The sequence below is a fragment of the Protopterus annectens genome, chromosome 6.part0, assembly GCF_019279795.1.
Source record: "Protopterus annectens isolate FY-2018-M chromosome 6.part0, PAN1.0, whole genome shotgun sequence".
Lineage (NCBI taxonomy): Eukaryota > Metazoa > Chordata > Ceratodontiformes > Protopteridae > Protopterus > Protopterus annectens.
Genome location: NC_056737.1, coordinates 773973531 through 773995970, shown reverse-complemented (window position 1 = coordinate 773995970; position 22440 = coordinate 773973531). Strand labels below are relative to the sequence as shown.

The 22440-nt window shown below is 41.5% G+C and overlaps 1 protein-coding gene across 1 annotated transcript in view; it reads right to left on the bottom strand.

The window, feature by feature from the left end:
- Nucleotides 1-22440, bottom strand: part of KIAA0586 (KIAA0586 ortholog) — a 4394667-nt gene that overhangs the window by 26933 nt on the left and 4345294 nt on the right. The window contains exon 30 of the mRNA XM_044074450.1: nucleotides 20799-20864. Within this exon, the coding sequence (XP_043930385.1) occupies nucleotides 20799-20864 (66 nt within the window). The remainder of the gene's footprint in view (nucleotides 1-20798; nucleotides 20865-22440) is intronic.

The following is a 22440-nucleotide window of genomic DNA, read 5'->3' as shown; positions in this document are numbered from 1 at the left end:
TGAGAGCGATCCATCACTGGCAGCAGCATTCAAGAGGTTTATGTTTACATACCTCTCTTCTCTTTGTTGAATGTATAAAACTTAAAATAAAGGGGGAGCAAAGGCTCAAAACAAGAGCATATTCCTGTTTAAAAAAATCACAAAGTGGCTGTAATAGGGCTTGTGTAAGCATGCATCTTTTGAAGGGCAAGGGTATGTGAGGGGGGTGGTGTCTGTGTTACAGAGGGAGAGAGTGCTGGCAGCAGCAGAGATTTGTGCACCTTTCCACCTTTTATCTCAAGAAATGTGGCTAAACCCTGAAATAAAGGGGTGCCTCTTGAGGTCTGAAACAACCTGTAATAGCTCTGCCACCTCCCAGAGGGTTAAAGGACAGTTTTTCCCACCCAAAGGAACAATCACTATTCCACCTAATGTACCCTAACCACAGTGTGTTTGGAACACTTGATGCTCTGTCAGGGTAGTAAAGTTTAAATTATTTCCAGGGCAGTAAAGCCTAAATATATCCAGACCAACTCCCAACCAGGCCCTTACAACTAAACACTTGCTGGGTAGCTGATATACAAAACAGACAGTGTTATTCTTTGTTGCTGAACCCCTGTTCTATCCTTCAAAAAATGCTCAATCACTAGCTCCCTGTTAGCTTGGTTGATAGCAGCCTCATCATATAGTTCACCACCAACCTGAGGCAAGACGTATCCTGTTAGTTGTCCACCATTTAGATTGTTTTCTTAGGGCAAACTCTTTAGTGCTCAGCTCAACCTGCTCCGTTCACCCTCGCTCCACTCTCCTACCCTACCTTCATTCCCACCCACCCCCTTTCCTCTAACTTATAGCTATCTTGCCAAACCCCCTCCTCTTTTCCACCTATCCACTCACACTAGTCCCACTCCTCTGCCCCTCCCTTAACCCCACCCCTATAACTTACAGCACAGTTTTCCACCCTCCTCCTCTACCAAACAATTTCCACATCCTGTCAAACATTTCTACCCCACCTACCGCCTAACATGCAATACCTCAACTGCCTAACTTCTAATATCCTCTTGCTACTTTTAATCTTTCGCATCCACAGCTATACCTCACTATACCATGCCTATATTATACACATCCATTCTCCTACACTACCAACAACCACCTCTAGCCCAAAATCCCACTCCTACTCTGACATCTGCTTACAACTATTTAACATTTCTACATACCTCCTTGCTTCCTTCAAGCTCCAAAATACCCTCTGTCCACTTTCTCTAGCTCACAGTCACCCAAGATCCACAATTAAACTAAATCAACACACATTACACTCTACTACTAAAATAAAAATACGTGCAGACATCCACCCCAACCCAGGTCTCCTAACACCCCCCCCCCCCACATCCACATACATCATCCAACTCTTCACTTACCCACCTAAACACCAACCCCTACCCCCCTCTCCCAAAAACATCCAACTCAGACCTACTGCTTACCAATTTCAATCTTTGTAGTATAGTCAACAAAACTAGTGAATTCCAAGCCACCTTAGCCACCTACAACCCTGACATAGTGGTTATTACCAAAACCTGGTTAAAGCCACATATCAAGGACAATGAGGTTACCCCACATTGCTATAACATTATCAGACTAGACAAGTTACATAAAAGGGGTGGTGGCGTATCTGTACTATTTAAGAATACCTTAAAATGGAACAACTGCAATGCTCCCCACCTGACTTAGAATATACTGAAATCCTAACCACTCATCTGGAAATAAATCCTAATAAAACAGTTATCATCATAGCTGTCTACCTCCCTCCTGGTAACCACTGCCCATCATCGAAAGCCTCCTTTCATGGGCATCCCTTAATTTCAATCAAGAAACAATAATGCTCATCGATTTCAACCTTGATTGGCAAACCTGTACTTCCAATAACCCTACTAATTTCCTCAATCTCTACAATTTCACCCAGACCATAAACTGCCCCACACGTTTCGACATACACTCCAACAGACAGTCTATATTAGACTGGATCCTAACCAACAAGCCCAACCTGAATTACATAGCAGACTGCCTTCCTGACTCTCTCAGTGATCATGCCCCCACTTTTCTTTACAGAAAATGTGTACACACTCTAACATCTTCTACAAATACATTTGCTGTAAAAAACGCTTCTCACCCGCAATTTTTAATCAGATCCTACAGCAATTTGACTGGACACCCCTAAAATATCTCCAACTTGACCTAGCAGTACAATTTTTCAGCTCCACCTTACTTGACATACTCAACCTTGCCCCAATTAGAAAAGTGCGCACAAAATCCAAGCCTCTGCCCTGGCTAACCAAAGAAACCAAGCTCTTACTTAAACAAAGAGATAGAGCCTGGTCAAACTATCATACCACCAAAAATACATCTATCCTAACTACTTATATAAGAAATCTAGCAAAAAAAATCAAAGCTGACAAGCAAAAGTATTTCCTTTCCTGCCAAAAGGAACACCAAATAACCCCCGTAAATTCTGGGATAACATAAACTATCTCTTAAATCCAGGCCATTCCCCCACCCTAACCCCAATAACCACCACCAACACTGTACCCATAGCAACGCAGATCAACTCCCACTTTATAAATTTCATTACCTCCCTTCTAGGTGACCATCCTACTTCACCTATTACACTGCCTACTGTCTTCCCTGATAATCCCAACCCCTTTACTTTTTCTCCCATTCAAACAAGCTTCATTAAATCTCTCCTAACCAAACTTAAACCCTCCTGTCTGGTTGCTGACCAGCTCCCAAACAAATTCTTAAAATGTGCAGCCCCATCCATTGCTTACCCCATATCTATCTTGACCAATTGCTCAATCTCAGAAAAATATGTGCTTACTCTCTGGAAAATATCCAATATCATCCCACTCCACAAAGGAGGACCCTCCAAAGAATTATCCAACTTCCACTCCATCGCCATTCTATCCCTCATTGCCAAAATCCTAGAAAAATGCATACACAAACAGCTTCTCAACCATCTACTCTCAAATAATCTCTTATCCTATTCGCAAAATCTCTTTTACAAACACCATTCAGCAACTTCTAAATGAAGACCAGGCAGTCTCCTCTATCTTTCTGGACATGTCTAAAGCCTTCTACACCATTTCCCACCAACTTCTACTCAATAAACTCTCTACCTACGACATCTACCCACACTCTCTCTCCTGGTTCCTCAGCTATCTTTCTAATAGGCAGCAGGCCACCAAATGGCAAAATACTCTCTCCCCCCTTCTCCCCATTTCTGTAGGCATCTCCCAAGGCTCGATACTAGGCCCTCTCCTCTTCATCCTATTCACAAATGAAATCAACAGAGCAGCTAAAGTATCCACAACCATCCAATATGCAGATGATGCTACACTTATATGCTCTGCCCCAACACCCCAAGAACTACAAATAAAAATGCAATCATCCTTCTCTAGCATAGAAAAATACCTCTCAGACCATCAATTAATTCTTAACCCAAACAAAACCAAACTTATAATCTTCAAAAACAAGAAATCCAAACCTTGGAATGCACCTTTATCAAGTTACACCTCAAACGGTACAAGGATCGAATCCACAACTCATACCACACTCCTAGGTGTCACAATTGATGAAAATCTAACCTTTGAAAAACATGTCTCCTTAACAATCAAAAAAGTACATGTCAAGCTTGGCACCTTACATAGGGCCAAACCATACCTGTCCCACAACGCCAGGCTTGCCACAGCCCGTTCTCACCTACTTTTACCCCTCCTTTACAGCTCCCACATATTCACCAACCTTCACAAATCAGACCTAAATAATCCAGAATCCTGCTATCACAAAATTGATAAGTTTGCTTTGAATGCCCCATGCCGAACTCGCCACTGTACTGTGCTCAGTCAGCTAAAATGGCTTGAACTCCCTAACCTTCTGGTTCTCAATCAACTATCAATAAAACTATTCACCATCCCACTAACTGCCCTGCCCTCTCCAATTTCATCCAACCAAATCTTAACCCCAGGACCCGGAGATCCTCCAAAATTTACACTAAAGGTCACCAAATCTAATACCTATCATGGTGACTGGCTCTAGTCCAGTAAAATTGCCAGATTATGGAATAGTCTCCCCCTTGCAATAGCTAAAAATTCACACCATCACGAGTTCATACAACTACTAACAGACTACCTAACTAACCACTGGCTTTGCTCCTGCCTCACCACAGGCTAAACCTCCTAAGCTCACTCCCTGCACTGCCTATCCATCCAGGTAATTCTCATCATTATTGCCAAAAATTCTCCCTGATCCCACCCCAACTAAATACTGGGAGGGTGGCCTAATGGTTAAGGTGTTTGCCTTACAAACACAAAGTGCAGGGTTTGAGTCCCACAAGGGATAATTGGCTAGGCTTAAAATAGCTCTGAAGAGCAGTTAGCCTAGTACTAATCTATGAACCTATCTATGAACCTATTCCTTGTATTAATCCCTTGCTTGTTACCTTGCCAACACTGCTTATAGCAAACTGTATACAAGGTTAATTTATCACATCTCAAGTCCAACAAAGCTTTCTGTGGATCAATTTCAGCCATGACTGTCTTACATTGTTGTAAATATAATTGTTTATTAATGTCTTAATATTACTGCACAGTGAACAAATGCTGTGTTTGACAATGTATAAATAGTACTGTTGTGGAGCTTTTCTCCCCAGGCCTCCGCTGAAAACGGGCTCCTGGCCCAGTCGGACTTTCCTGGTTAACAAATGTAATAAATAAATAAATAAAATAAATAAGGGAGACTTTAAAGCAGGAACAGCTTTTAAATAAATAAAGTTAAATAACAGGATTTGTGTTAACATGAATTTATGTCATTATTTAATGACTTCAATCCCCAAATGACTGGGAAGAAAAAGAAGTTATGTACTCACCATAATGTTCCATCTGAGTAGTTGGACTTCATTTGTCATCAACCTGTGGGGATCGATCCGGATCGGATCCAAGACGACAGCTTCACCAGCATCTGATCCGAGCTCCAAGCTCCTACCCTTACCCATAATACCCCTGCATCTCCTTCCTTCCCTCAGATTGAGTTTGCTACACCATACACATAAACCTGATCTGATATACCTTACTAACAATGAAGAACAGGAGAGCCGCATAGGTGCTCTCTCCTGCCTACAAAGGTAAGAACATAGGGAGAAGGAGGGAGGGATGGCTGATGACAAATGAAGTTCAACTACTCAGATGGAGCATTATGGTTCTTTATTCTTCTTCTTTCTTCTTTATCTGAAGTAGTTGACTTCATTTGATCATCAACCTAGGGGACAGAGTCCCCAGCTACCAAACTCTTGTGTCGCCCTCATGGAAGGATATTTCAGAGCACCGCAGAGCCAAAGGATGCTCTCCCCCTAGATATCATCTCCAATTTATAATGAGAAATGAAGGCGTGAGATGTGGACCAAGTAGCCACGGACCAAGTAGCCGCCAAACAAATATCATCCAAAGACACCCTAAACCAAAAAGCCACTGATGTAGCCATGAACCTGGTAGAATGGGCATTTATCCTACCTGTAAGTGACTTACCTCTATCTTTGTAAACCTGAAGGATGCAAAGTGAAATCCATCTTGCAATGGTTACCTTAGAAATCAGTTTGTCCAGAAAAGGTGTAGAAAAGGACATAAACAACTGGTCAGACTTGCGAAAGGCCTTAGTCCTATGCAAGTAGAAATGTAACTGTCTATGTACGCTGAATAAATGCAATTTATATTCACCCCTGTTCTGAAAATTTGGAAAGAAAACAGGTAAATTGATCATTTGATTGATAATTGTTTCAGATGCCACTTTAGGAAGAAAAGAATGATTAGTATGAAGTGAAACCCTGTCCTTATGGAAAATCATATATGGAGGTTTGACAGATAATGCCTGGAGTTCTGACACCCTCCTAGCTGAGCTGATGGCCACTAGGAAGGCTGTCTTCCACGACAAAAGTTTTAGATCCACAGAAGCAGCTGGTTCAAAAGGGGGAGCAACCAAAGCTTGTAAAAACTAAGGTAAGATCCCAAGGAGGAGAAGGATATTTAATCGGGGACCTTAAGAGAAAGGTACCTTTAATAAAGGTTTTGCAAAGTCTGGAGAAAGCTAATGAAGCAATGTTTTCAACTATATGGAAGATGGAAATGGCAGCCAATTGAACTTTTACTGTAGAAGAGCTAACACCCTGCTGGAAAATGTGTGCCAAGAACTCAAGGACCACTGAGACAGGAGCTGTGAAAAGATCCAGATCCCTTTGAGAAGCCCAGGTGGAAAAATGCTTCCATTGGCTATGGTATAGTTTTCTGCTGGATGATTTATGAGCTGCCACCAGCACGATCTTGACCGGAGAAGATAGACTGGGAGTCCTAGCAATCAAAGGAACTGGAGCAGCCAAGCTGTAAGCTTCAGACTGACCAGGTCTGTATGAGGGACCCTTGAAGGGTGTGAGATGAGATCCAGTACTGGATCCAAGATCCATGGAAGAACAATCAGATGAGACAAAAGGAAGGGAAACCAGGCTTGGCGAGGCCAGAATAGATAAATGAGGATTACTTTGCTCCCCAACCTTCGAGCCTTCTGGAGGAATTTTGGCATGAGAGGTAGTGGGGGTAAGCATAAAGAAGACCAGGAGGCCAATCATGGACCAGAGCATCCCTGGGGGATTCCCCCCTGCAGGGGGATCAGAGAGAAGAACTCACTGCACTTCACGTTGGAGGAGATGCGAAGAGATTGCAGCAAGGTTGACCCCGGTCGAGGAAGATCTGCTCCGCTAAAGAAGGATTCAGAGACCACCAGACATAAGGATAGTCCTGCTCAGTTTGACCACCAGTATGTTGGATCAACCCGGAATGTGCATTGCTACTACAAAACGGTTGGTGGAGATCACCCATTCCCACACTCTCATGGCCTCGCGACAAAAGGGTTAAGATCTGGTTCCTCCCTGCTTGTTGATGTACCAGACCACTGACATGTCTGTCTGAATTGCAATGTTTCCCAGAGGAAGAAAGGCATGAAGGGCCTGCAACGCTAACAAGACTGCCCTCATCTCTAGAACACTGATATGCAACTTGGTCTCATTCAGGGACCATGTGCATTGGACTGCCCTGCCCGAGCAATGCCCCCCCACCCTAGTTGGGAGGCATCCGTGGTCACCGTGGCTTGCAGAGGGGCTGCAATAAATGTACATCCCTCGACTAATTCCAAGGAGTGTATCCACCAGAGGAGGGACTTCCTGCAAGCGTTGCTTATATGAATAGGATGCATCAACGGCAGATCTAACAATGACCATTGGACCACTAGTGTCCACTGTAATACCTGCATATGCAGATGAGCACAGGGAAGAAGAGTAATGCCAGCTGCCATGAAACCTAGGGCTCATAATACTGCCGCGGCTGAAGGAAGTTGAGACTGAAAGATCACGGACACATGGAATCGTAAGTTTCAAACTCTCTCTGGACTTAGAAAAATCTTGGTTTGCAACGTACCTATCCTTGCCCCAATGTAGTCTAAGACCTGAACTTGGTTTAGATAAGACTTGGATATATTGACTGTAATTCCCAGAAAGTTTGACAGCTTCAGGAAATAGTCTGTGGCCTGACAAAGTAGACGCTTGGTGGGAGCAACAAGGAGCCAATTGTCTATGTATGGATAGACCTGTATCCCCTGAAGCCTCAGGTGAGCCACTACTTCTGCCATGACCTTGGTGAAAACCCTGGGGGCTGTGGTGAGACTGAAGGATAGAGTTTGAAACAGATAATGACTGGCCCCTAGCCGGAAGCGGAGGAACCTCCTGGAGCATCTGTGCATCTTTATATGGTAGTATGCATCCTGGAGATCTATTGAGCACATCCAGTCATTCTCTTGCAGGTAATGCAGGCTGGATTGTAAAGTGACCATCCGGAACTTCTCTTTGGCAACTGACAGGTTTAGGGTGGAAAGATCCATAATAGGCCTTAGGTCCCCTGTCTTTTTTGGCACCAAAAAGAACCTGGAGTAGATGCCTGATCCAGATTGATCTTGGGAGGGATGGGCTGGACGACTTGTTTCCTTAGCAGCTTTTCTATTTCAAGTGCTGCTGCCTCCCTTTGCGCAGGTGGTATGCCCAGGAGGTGTTTTGGGGAAGGAGAGGAACAGCAAAGGGGATGGTATAACCTCTGGATATGATTTGAAGCACCCAACGGTCTGTTGAGACGGACTCTCATGCCATCAGGTACAGCGAAAGATGACCCCCAACTGCCTCCAGAGCAGTCGGGCAACCCCTCACGGCTGCTGCGCGGGCCTGTTCAAGAACAGTTCTTGAGACCCAAAGTTTCTCGGACCCTCCCTGCCTCTGGGCCAGCATCTGTCTGCTCCTCCTCTGCCTCTGGGGGAAGATGAGTCCTGAGTGTCCCGGGAATACTGAGACTTCGGGAACCACATCTTCTTTTCCCCCCACTGATTCCTGGAAAAGGATCTTTGAGGGTTAGAGAAGTGGATCCTGACGGCAGACAGTGTCTTCCCGCTCTTTTCACCCTGGACCAATGTCTCATGAACTGTCTCCCCAACCAAGGAAGAACCATCATAAGGGGCATTTACGAAAAATGCCTTTAAGGGTTCTGTGAACTGACACAGCCTGAGCCAGGCATGTCGTCTCATGGCAATGCCAGACCTGGCCGCCCTTGCCACTCCAGTGGCATGCGAAAAGAAGAGCATGGACATATTATAAACCACTTTGAGAGTGGCCATTCGCGTGGAGAATATGCGCTTATCCTCTTGTGACATGGACTCTGGGGGTGACTCAGTTAACTCCTTGACCAGGTCATGCTACTGTCGAGTAACGTGGGCCAAATAATTCAGCGCCCTTATGGAAAAGGTGGCTGAAGCATATGTCCACTTTCCTAGGTGATCCATCGTCTTGGACTCTCAGTCAGGGGGATGGACCGTAGAACTTTCCTGAGCTAGTTCTTTCTTGGTGGCGGCCACTACCACCACAGCATCAACTGGGGACCCCTTGTTTCAACTAGGTTTGTCTGCAGGAGGACTCAGAATCTTGTTGGGATGCTTTGGGATTGGCTCCACGGTGTCCGGTTCCTTCCATGCCCAGGTGGTAATAAGATCCACTAAGGGATCCATGGGGGGGGACACCCAGGAGGTAGACAGGCCTGTGTCAAAGGCTGCCAGAAACACTGACTCATCCAAGGACGGTTTGGGGGCAGGAGTTCCATGATGTCTCCAAAGGAGACATCATCGGGGGGTGATCTGGGGAAACCTTCCCCTTCCTCCAAATCGGTGTCCTCAGTGAGGGACTCTGGGGAGGAGTCCAGGTGCCTCCTTTTGCATGTTCATTTGTGAAGCACCTCTTCAGTGGGGCTCTGCAGAGAGGGTTTGCAAACCGTCTGTGGTTCCACGAGGGGAACATGCTGGGGCAGATCGAGCACAGGCTGTCCCTGGATGGGCAAAATGGCTGAAGTCGCACCCAGAGCCAAGGGAGTCGAGGCAGAATCTGAGGGGATGGTCAGGGGCCTTGATCCACTGGAGAGAACTCTTTCTACCACATCGAAAGCTGAGGGAGAGCGAGCCTCCTGGGAGACTAGTAAGGAAGCTGCGCTCCCTGGATCCAACGAGGGGATCAGAGCCGAGCCTGAAGGAGGCAAGATACTTGAGGGGAGGGCCATGAACCGTCAACGCTGGTGCCAGCGGAGAAAATCCCAACCTCTCGGATCTGATGCCCAGGCTTCGCTTCTGAGAGCCGCTCTAGTCTGGTCCAACGCGCTCAAGGTAATGGCCGGCGTTGAAGTACTTGGTACCATCAGCGCCGACCCCCTGACTCAGGGATCTCTCGGATCCAAAAACTCTGATAGCAGGGGTTGGATCGGAAAAGGAGATATCAGGGTGAAAAATGGAAGTGAGCTCCCCCCTCCATAGGAAGAGGGGGCTGGCAAGACCCCCATCTGAATCCGGGTGCAAATAAACCTCATTTGGTACATGTGTGCCTCAGATAAGCTTCTGGTGGAATGCAACAAGGCCACCGATGCCGACCAGGAGAGTTGGTATGCAGAGGCCCTTCTGCTACAAACCTGGCCACAATCATACAATATGTTGATGACACCACACTCATATGTGCAGTCCCCTCCCTCTCTAAAGTTCAAAAAAAAAAAAAACAGCTTGTTTTCTCTGCGGTAGAATCTTGGCTTGCTAATACACACTTAATCCTGAATCCCAATAAGACAAAACTAATGATCCTCTCAAATATCAAGCCCTCTGGCCACCACTCACCCTTCCAAATCTATTCAGTTAGCAACACCAAGATTGAACCAGTATCACACAGCAAGCTACTTGACATCACAATTGGTAACACCATGAAATTCGATAAGCATCTGTCAATTGTTATAAAGTACACATAAAACTAGGCTATCTCTCTACAGATCTAAAACATACCTCAATGACTTCACTAGACAGTCTATTGCCAGGATTCATTTACTGTCTCCCCTCCTCTGGGCCTCTGTCATCTTCACCAACCGATCAAGCTAAACTAGACACTTGCTATAACAAGGTTGCTAGATTTGTTAATAACTCCCCATACAGATCACATCACTGTAACGCTTTACAGCAACTAAGCTGGTTGGAATTACCTACTCTTCTTACACTCACCCAACTTATAATAGCTCACAACATAATATATCAACCAAAAAAATGCCCAGCTTTTCAAGACCTACTAAAACCCAATCTAATACAAGGCAGCTCAGATCTTCTGACAAGTTTCTGTTACAAGTCACTAAGGCCAACTTCTATGGAATTGTCTCTGCTCCAGCTGCATCTCCAGGACATGAAATTTGACCCCCTAATATACACTAACCACTGCTAACTCCCCAAAATTTAAAACACTTCTCAAGTCCCACCTAACAACTGGCTTTGCTTTTGTCTAAATCCTGACTGAACACTGTCTCTACTTAATCCTTCCTGAGAAATTTCAATAACAGATCTTGAATTTATGAAGCTACCCTTAAATCTCTTACTTCTACTTTTTTAACCACTAAGACATATATATATATATATATATATAGATATATATATATATATGTTTCTCCAAATATTATAATGTTCTTTATACATAAGTTCAATGTTGTTTTCTAATTGTATGATGTTCTTTATAACACATCTATGATTATTATTAACCAAAGGAGATAAAGTTGATCATCTCATTATATGTTTTGTATTTTTCTTATATTACATATGTATTCCTTGTAACTTATGGGACTTTTTTGAAGGTCTCAACTTACATTTGTATTTTCTTATATTATGTATTCTCTGTAAGGTTATTTTTGTTGTCTCATCCTATGACTGTAAGTTTCTTAAGATTATGTTTTTTCTGTAACTAGTGGGGCTTCCCCACTGGACTTCTGCAGAAAATGGGTTACTCACCCAGTCAGACTGTCCTGGTAAACAAACATAAAATAAAATAAAAATAAATAAATACTTACGAGCGAACTTGCAAGCTATCCTAAAAATGATAGGCCAATAACTTGTCTTCCAACAATGTATTAACTATACACTGGAACTGATCCTGACCGAGTTTATAGTCATTTAAAAGAAAACTGAATCATGGCAAAAGAACAAAAGGGTAATAAAAAAGTCATATGCATCAAAGGATCATTACTGTTAAAGTCATAATGGAGAACTGCAAAAAGGGGAAGAATCTAAATATGGCAGGGATAGACTACAACAAAGCATTTGAAAGTATTCCACATTCATGGATAAAAGAGTGCTTAAAAATGTACAAGATACACCCTATATTGATCGATTACATTACAGCGATCATGAAACAGTGACAAACCACTTTGCAGTTGAGCCACGATAAAGGACAAATTATTATTCCAGGAATAAAAATTTAAATAGGGATATTCCAGTGGGACTCTGTCACTGCTGCTCTTTTGTCTTGCTCTTAACCCAATTAAGATGTCTACTTAACAGATTAGCTCATGGCTACAACTTGGCTCTCAGAAAACAACAAAGTGTAAAGACTTCTTATCTTCTTTTTGTGGCTGATTTAAAACTGTATAGATCATTTAGAAGAGGAACTGAAAGCACAGTTGCAGGTGGTCAACTTTTTAAGATGATACAAGAATGTCATTAGGTCTTAATAAATGTGCAAAAGCAAGCTTTAAAGCAGGAAAGCTGTAGCACCAAGAAAACATCAGCCTGGGACAGGAATGTGATATAAAAGAACTTGAGCAAGAGGGAGTGTATAAATATTTGGGAATTGATGAAGGATCACCAAAACAACATGAGCAAATGCAAATAATACTTAGGAATATTTTGGAAGACTAAAACTAATACTGAAAACAGTGCTGACATCTAGGAACAAAGTCCAGGTTATAAACCAATTTGTTCTTCCTGCCCTAACTTACAGTTTTAGAGGGACTGGCTGGCCCAAAATGGTGTTGCATTGGTTGGACAGGAAAACAAGAAGGATGCTCCTTGCTTATCACATGATTTATAAATATCAGTGTATACCAAGACTATATATTCCCCATTCCGAAGGAGGTATGGGCCTCCTTGAAATTGATTACATGTATAGATCTGCAATTATAGGACTGCATACATATCTGCTGACCTCACAAGACCGAAATGTAGTAAAAGTTTTAAAACATGAAGAGAATATGTCTAAGATGACTTCCCTGTTTAGTTTAGCAGAAGTATACTGGTGTCAAGTGGGAAGAGAAATCAAACCAGAAGTAGATAAAAATCAGGCAGCAACCAAATATGCCAAAAAAAAACCCAAGAAAAAAGAATATAAGGTGAGAGATCAGACGAGAAGATAAGAAATGTGGAAAATGCATAAATATAGTTGCAAGTATAGAAAACTCCTGGAACAACCTCAAGAATGGTTAAAGAAAATTGAAATAAACCAAAAGACAAAAGGTTAATATTGGCAGCCCAAGACAGGGGACTACGTACAGGTTGGTTTACAAAGTCCATTGAACATGTGGGAGAAACAGACAAATGTAGGTTTTGTAAAACAGAGTTGGAAACAGTCACACATCTTGTTGCTGGTTGTGATAATCTAATGGCAGAAGGACTGTGTACTGAAAGGCATAATAGTGTGGCAAGACTGTTGCATTGGGGATTGTGCAAACATTATAATATTGAAAAACACTGAAAACATGAGCCACAAAGCATTACAGAAAATTATGGAGTTTATATCACATGGGATCACCCATTACCAACAGTTCAAAAAATAGATGTGAGAAAACCAAGAAAAGAAGACAAAAGTAGCATTAATCATTGAAATTGCTATACCCAGTGACTATAGTGTCTTACGTACAGAGAGACACAACATGATAAAATACCAGGATTTACAGGCAAAAATTAGGACAATGTGGAAGAAGGATACCTAGACAGTTCCAATAGTAGTAGGAGCAACGTGTCTTTTAAAAAAGAATTTACAATTGTACTTAGATATGTTACTGATACATGTACCTACATATGAATTGCAGAAGGAGTCAATACAGCACACATTGCAGGTGCTGTGAACAGCAATTCTGGCTAACATCAAAGACTGAAACAACACTAATTTCATTAATTTAAATCATACTTTGACTTAAGAATAGGATCCATTCCTGTCACAGCATTAGAAATCAAAAAAAACTTGGAGAAAATAAAAAAGGGAGAAGCAGTAGCTCCACATCCCCTGTTTATGCAGAGCCATGGGTCCAGCTGTCCCACAGCACCTGTGCAAAAGTTGACAGCTGTGACTTTCACCAGCATCCTTCTTGAGTAGTGCATATGAAGATGTCCGATAAAGTGTGACTGAACCATGCACTGCCCATTACAGCCTGTACAGAACACTGCATACATCATATTGTTCTATGTGATAACAGACTGAGACTGTGTACATGTCTAGGCCCACAGAGGTGGACCAACTGCTGCCCTTCACCTGCTCTGCCATATACTGTGCATGATGGCATATGGATGTATAGTGAAGCTGCTGGTTACTGTGTGTCTCCATCAGTGTCATTACTGGAGGAAGATTTAATATCAAATGTAATAAGTTATATTGCCGTGGGTCTGTAGGGTCCTGGTAATGATGGCTGGGCTGCCTACTTCCTGAGGATCATATTATGTAGCATGCATCACACTACAAACAGCTAATGATGGCTGGGCTGCCTACTTCCTGAGGATCATATTATGTAGCATGCATCACACTACAAATAGCTAATGATGGCTGGGCTACCTACTTCCTGAGCATCATATTATGTAGCATGCATCACACTACAAACAGCTGACAGGCTGCAGCAGGGGCATACTTCATTGCCCCCCCTCCCAACTGTATCTAGATAGCAGAACCAAGCTGAACATATGCTATATTTCTGGTTTGTATATGCACGGTGTTATACCGATGTTTGACCAAACTTTGCGGGTTCCATAAAAGCATCATCAACACAGTAGCCACACACAGGGTGATAGAGATTTGGTGTGGGATAAGATGTGTACATATTGTCTTTCGCTTTAGCTATGTGAGTGCACTGGTGTGCCTGTATTTGCCTATTAGATGTCCCTGTGGTTTGTCACTTGCACTGAGCAGGAAGCAAGGATACAAATTACTTGATGGCATATGGGAGGAATCTTGGGGACTGCCAGGTTGCTGTATAGAGGTCTGGATTATGAGCCCCTGTATGCTGTACACTACCTGGCAGTTAACTGAATGCAGCTCGTCCTGTTGATATAATGCTGCCCATGGACACCTTCTAGGGTTATTGGCACATGGTTGCAATCCATTTGTCCCTGCACTTTGGGAAGGCAGGCAATATTCTATTCTGATGAAGTCTTTAAGAGAAATCTTAGAAAAAGCTTAAACTTACTGGTTTAAAAATTGGTTTCTGCTTTGGGCTTCCAGTGTGTGCATTGATATGGGTTTTGGAAATATTACAAAAAAGTCATAAAAATCTCACCACATCAATGGATGAAACCAACTCCTAGTACAGAATGTAATCAAGAGGAAAAACCAAGGAGACGGTAGACATGGCAGTTAAAAAATAACTTGAATTTAATGAAGTATGAGCGCTTTCATGTTACTTCCACAACACTTTTTCAGATACAATAAAATAACCTCTCAAAATACTTATATTTAAGTCTCCATAAACCAATAAAAATACTAGTAGTCACATAACATATAAAGCAATCAGCTGACTCTTCAGTTGTACTAATCACCTGACCTAAACTCCAGCTTGCAAAATCCCAAATAGCACATTCATCATAAAAAAACAAGTATAAAACATTCAGCCTATAATGCAAAGCTGAAAACCTGGTAAAATTAACATATTAAGTTTACTAACTAAAATATACATGTATGTTTATATATAACAAATAGTTCTCATACTATCAAAGGCATAATCATATTAATAGCACTCCGACACCCCTGATGGGAGTCATAAGAACTAGCAAATAAACACATACAAAGCTGCTCAATAACCCCTTCAAGATGTAAACATAAGGCCTGCATCACTGTTTACATGCATGGACTGTTTAACTTGATTTTGAAATGGCATGTGTATGTAGATATATTTAAAATGGACATATTTGCTGATTAGTCTTAAGTTGGGTTAAGAGGAAGCCATGGGGGTGAGCATATAAGTATTTTTTACAGACTTTGTTGTTTTTTATATGGAAGGGTCGTAGAAATTTAAACAGAAATGGCACAAACAAGTCAGTCAATTATACAAGTCAATCAACACTGATATATTTCTGTCCACTCAAAACTTGTCCAGTGGCTGCTTGTATGTCACTAGTACAATGTTAGTCTTTTGCAGTATTGTTTTTGCTACCCATGGGAAAACACTAGCTATGCAACATAAATGACGTTGAATAATAACTACTGCTGTTTCAAGGATCTTTTTCTCTTGCAGTGCTACAGATTTTGGCATGCTTTTCCCTTTATACTCAAATGCAAGAACCTGCGTCAGTTCATGCGTGATGACCATGAATCACAACCTGCTTTCCCAAGTCTTCATTTACATATCATTACGCACATCTTAGACTGTGTTCTTTTATTTTCATACCATTATACAGTCCTTTACATACTTCTTTTTCTGCACCTTTTAGCTTGTTGCCCTGTAGTACTACTTGATTCTATTAATTGCTAAATAGCTGTGCATTCTAGATTTCAGTACAAAAGACTGCTGTATACTTCACAATTTGACAAAGAATACCAGTCACAGCCTATGAATGGGGGTATTCTTTCATGTGTTTTTGAATTTATTAAAGCAAAGGACCATCTCCTAATTTCAGGACCTGAAAAACATCAGTCTTTTTTTAAAACTACAAACAACAGGAAATTACCAGTTCTTTTCTGCAGGAGTCCAGTTTATTAGGTTTCTAACAACGGGAAGGCTATCACTATAAAGGTGGTTGAACTGGAAGTATAATCCATCCACAACCCCTTTTTCCCAATTTGGCACATGGGGTCAGGGTGTCACTTCAACAGCGACATTTATCTAGGGGCAAGATTTACACTGCTGGGTGGCTAGCCTGCCATGGTAGTACACAAATACACACACACACACGTACACACACACACGTACACACACACACACACACACACACACACACACACACACACACACACACACACACACACACACACACACACACCTATAGTCAATTTAGAGTGTCCATTCCACCTACTGCATGTCTTTGGAATGTGGGAGGAAACCAGAGCACCTGGAGGAAACTGATGTAAACAGAGGGAGGACATGCAGACTCCACACAGAAGGCACCTCAACCGAGTGCGGGTTTTGCAGTGATTTATGGATTCCAACTTTATTTCCATCAGAAAGAGGTATGGACAGTTCAATGAATTTCACAGAGTATGTAATTTTTAACTTTAGTATACAGCCATATGAGACACATGACTATTTACTCTGACAGGTAGATTTGTAAGATGGGTACGCTTTTACCAAATGTGTGTAACACCCTAAATTCTCTGTTAAATGACAATGTAACCAATGAGAGTGTCTTGTTTAGCTGTTACTTCTTTGCATTAAGGGAAATAGATGAATATTCATCCTTTGGCAGACCTGTTTGTCTGGATGATGAGAAGTGGCATTAGTTAAGCTCTGAAAATTGTTTAAAAGGGAAAAGACAGCCCACTTAGACTCTTTCACCTTAATTGTCACACAGTAGCTTTTCTCTAGAGAAGATTATTCAAAAAGGATCACAGGAATTGCAGCAAAGCAACTGAGGCAAGAAGACCATTTGTGCCCTGCCAATGCCCCCTTCATGTTGGACAATTTGTAGGTACACAACCAATCATCAAGGTAGGGCAAAAAGATGACAGCATAGAGCCACTGTACTATAGTAAATTTAGAACAGTGATTAACAACACTAACAGAAAAAAGGGTGATAGTAACAGTAACAAGAAAACAGAACAGTTCAGATCACAATACACTGCTCCTCATAGCACAGCCAGGAGCAGGTGGTAACAAAACAGCAAAAGACACAATAGCATTCTGCTAAATAGGAAGGCTTTGCTATAGTCACAATTCCATTCTAAGAGACTTGTGTTTGTGGAGTGCACTGTGCCCTACCACTGTGCAATGCACAGTTTAGCCAAAGAGCGAGTAACAGAGTACAAATCGGAGCAAAACATAAGGCAAATAAGGAAAGTACAGCAGTCAAATGGAAAATAAAATAGAGTCAGCAGTAGTTTCAACACCCAAAACAGTAGTAAGGTTACCTTCTGTAAGATAACAATCACAGATGGGTTCTAAGAGGCCCCCAAATATTTGGCAAGTCAGAGTGTCACAAATTAGCAAAGGTAATAGTACAGTCTTTAAAAAAATAGACCCACACACACGGTAAAATCATTTAAGACAGCTTTCATTGCAGTATGAATGGCAAAGAATTTAAATAATCACTTTTCTTGATTTGTGCAGTCTGGTAAGGGTCAAATTCAGTGTAAGCAAGACACAATCCAGTAATTTAGCAGAGCTCAGTCACACAGCTCAGATTACACCTTCCAGACGAAGACTAATCAAAAGATTCCCCCATTAAATTCAGTTGTCCCAAAAGTAATACCTCTGGAGAGAAATCCAAAGTCTGGGAAGACATATCAACATTCTAGTCTGAGACAACTCGATGGTATAAATGACTGAAACAAAGCTCTTCTCCTTCTTCTTCCTCAGAAGAAGAAACATTTTTCTCCCTCCCTCCTAGACTAAGACTGCTACTGAAGGACTTACCTGAACAGATTCTACTAAGGGACTAAATGAGGCCTGCATCTGCACTAAAGAAATTCACAGTTAGGACGCAGCCGCTGATTTTGTGGACTGCCAAACATAACTAAAATATTTCCAGGAAGAAGTCTTGTAATCAAAACCTTGCAGTTTCATCAGTTTCAGTCCTGCTTTGACCCAGCTGTCTCAGTATCAGTTCCATCATTGAAACTGTTGAAGGCTGATGCTTACAGGAATCAATAATTAATCACTTTGGGATCTGTATGGAGTCAGAGGGTTCCTAAACATGCATAATTATTGTGTGTTGTTCCCCCAGTGACATCTGAATCAGTGTAGGAGTTTTAACTGTAATTACTGACACCGAAGTGCTGTGCTATCTTGATTGAGTATATATAGCTTGTGGTGTTCATAGCAGTTTCACCATAAATCAGCCAGTAAACTCATTTTGAAGAATCTGTATCAGTCAGTAACAAGGACTAGACTTGAATAACATAATTACCACAGCTGAACTCTAAAATTAAGCAAAATACAGGTTCAGAGCACAGCTTCAAAACACTGGTAAAAAGAGTCACTCATGTGGTGTAGAGGGATAAAGCTCTGACTACAGCCAGTCTTACTCAGGTTCGATTAGCAGCTCAGGTGGCAGATTGATTGGCAGGGAAGGGAGGATGGGTATTAACACTTCTGGTGGGAAGGGCAGCTCTGTTGGCATCTCCTTCGATGATCCCTGGTGGAGGCTGTGGACATCGCCATTGGGAAGGGTAGTCCAAAAAGGGGAAAGGGTGGTGGACAAGGCTGAGCTACTGCAGAGGCGAGGCGATATGCCACACATCCTCATTGCATGATTGCTACTCAGATATTACCATGGTGACCAAAGAAGGGAGGAAGTAACGGGTTGGTCACAAGTACCACCACCCTCCTTGGCGGATGTGGACGAACAGATTCCCAGGACTACCCTTGAGATCCATATCGGCTCCAGCGCTATTGGAGATAGTCTGATGGTTTGGAAGTGGTCGGTAGACCCACGACTGACACAGGGCACTAGGTAGAGGGCCATAGGATGCTGCAGAGGGAAGAACCTCCACCAAAAAAATGATAAAATGGAGTACAGCATTGCTTATGTAAGTGGAACACACTGAAAATATTACTTAGAAACCCTCACTGTTCCTTGATTATGGTAGCACAGAATAATACACTGACTTTTCAGGTCAGGTTTCTGTTAAAAAAGTGATGCAATCCATTTCTGTTAGTTTTGGTGAAATACACAGTGAATAAAGGGCCCCTGTGATAGGGAACAAATTGGCCAATTGGCCAAGACGAGGTTGATGATCAGCAGACAGTGGGAGCAATAAAACAAGAAAAGAGAGAGGCATTGAATTATAGCTCTTGCCACATATCTAAGGATGCACAAGCTTCAAAACAAAGAAATTATTGTTAATTTTCAGTGATAACCTTTAGGTTGTGGCTACAAAGCATTATTTGATTTTTCTGTGTATCAAGTTAATATAATTAAGAAAATGATAATGGGATGCTTTCCACCATTAAGAGAACTGTGTTGTTATGTAATAATGTGCATATTATAATGCAAACATGCTTGGAAAAAAACTGCCTGCATGCATTAGTAGCTCAGTCTGAACTGCAGCTTAGTTAACTCACCATTCATTGTTTCTGAAAAGTGTTGTATGACCCTGAAAAGATGTGTCTCCTACAATTAAAGTGTATGGGGTAAAAGAAAAAATGGCTAGTTCAAAACCAGAGATCAGAGAAGAAATGCAGTCCAAAAGGCCTCATTTTTTTTAAAGAAAAAGTATCACAAACATGTATATACAAATGAAATATGTGGTTTATACATATCCCTCAGTTTATAAAACTTTGGGTTTTACATAATATCTTAACATTTGTATGCATATATCATACTAAGGACACACCCCATTATTATTCTGTATTTTACTTATTTCATTTAGGAAAAGATTATTCACTGACATAAATTACACAAGAGTTAGCTTCCTTGGTAGCACAGGTTTTCACTTTGCAGGACAGTACATTCATTTGTAACACTAAAGAAAAAAAAAAAAAACAAGCTTCATAGCAAACCCCTGAGCTTCAGATGTGCAAGTTAAAACCAAAATAAACAAAACCACACACAAAACAGCTGCAAAGTTCATATGCAAGTAATACATTTCAACCACCTGCAAAAATAAGTCTACTTTCATTCTGCAGTGAACAATACAGGCTTGACATCCATTGTAGTTCAGAACTCGCAACCAACACATAGCCTGATCCCACAGATGGAATTACTCCTCTGCAGTTCTCGCTTTCTGGAATGCAGCACCTGCAGACTGAATGCATTGGATAAACTCAAAAGGGAAATGACAGACTGACTTTTATTGTGTACTTTAAAGGTTTTCCCTTTCAAATTTGACACACAAAAAGACAGATGGTCATCTGGTTCGTGTTTAGAAGAACAGTTTAAGACGAGCTGATGTTAGAAATACATAGCAGATATTATGACAAAAAAAAAAATGAATTCCAAGAATGTGACACTTGCTAAAAGCTATGAGACATGTCACTAGTGACTCTTACCTGAAATGTCAGAGGTGAGAGATAAATCAGGTGCCACATTAGTCCGATCCAAATCAGTAAGTAAACCTATGCAAATTAAAGATAAAGGTCAGAATTTTTGGTATGAGAGTGTGTCTAGTAATGATGTCTAAACAGTCAAAAGTAAATATTTGCCCCATAGTCCAGCAAAATATTTTTTTCTTTATAAAGTCTTAACCTGGTGAAGTATCAGTTTATGTATACATTGTAAAGGAGAGTGTATCTGCAGCTATAACAATAATGCATTATGAACCCCTAACTGTCATAAAATAAAGTTAAAAAAAATCTATCAGCTTCTTGTAACAGATTATTTAGTGACATGATATACAACTCTAGGCAACAACTGCTTGGCATCATCATTATATAAACTGCTTCTGAGAATCTCCTGAATTCAGAATGCATTCTAACTTGGATAGGTTAAACAACATCAAGGCACTAATGTTTTCTAATCTTTGCTTTTACTTTCACAATCATTGATCATCACTCTATTAAGTCTACAGAATGACTGCTCTAATTTACATAGTACCTTATTGCTTACTTTTGACAATCAGGCAAGAGGGTAGGTACTAGGTTTCCATGAATGATAAGTCAGTCCCCACAGAAATTAGTAAAATTCAGTTTGTTACTACTTCTTTTAGCTTTCTACCACATATACAAGATGGCTACTGCCAGTTGTTTGGTTGGTAAGTGGACTGATCCAGGACAGACCCTTCAGACACAGCCCAGTAACATGCAAAGTAACACATGGCACATAAAGAATAGTAGCTATAATTATTCACAACAACCAACTGTTGTCTCATACAGCAGGTTTAGATGTGTCTCCATGTCAGTTAAACAAAAAACAGTTCCTAAAAGCCAAGTTAACTGAAAAAAGTATGATTTCCTTGCTCTGTCAGGATCAAGTCCCCCACACACTTCCAAGAAAGGAACTTTGCCCTCTGCACACACAGAGTTAAATCAAATTCAGGTTTATTAAGCTGCTTGGGCCTAAGCATCATTATCATAAAAACTAGTAAGTCAGTAGGTAAATAAATTTGCAAATATCACAAGATATTTTGCTGCAGAGTAAGGTAATAAAAAATGGCTACAACAACAGGTAAAAAAAAACATACCAAAAACACAGTAGGCCAGTGAAAAAAAGTCAGGCTTTTGGGGATCTCTTGAAACTAGCCAGTTTGGGGGGGGGGGGGGGCTCCTTTAGTCACTGGGGAAGAAGATTCCAGAGATTGGGTGGTTGACAGGAAAAACAGCAACCACCAGATGTGTTCAAATGTGCTTTAGGAACCACTAACAGACCAAAGGATAAAGAAGGCAAGGGCCCAACAGGGATATATGGACCAAAGGCCTCTCCTAGACTGAACAACCCAAATTATGCAGGGCTAAATACATAACACTAGAACCTTAAAGGTGATTTGAGGCTGAATAAATAACCAATGCAGACTCCACAAAGCAACAGTAACATGAAGGTTACTAGAAGTACCTGCAAGTAAAGAGGCCTTGGAGTTCTCCACTAGCTGTAAACAAGTCAAGTTCAGTGTTATGGAGCTGTAAGAAAAGGAAATCACAGTAGTCAAGACAAAATGAGACCATGCCATGCACAACCATAGGAAAGTTTATAGAAAGG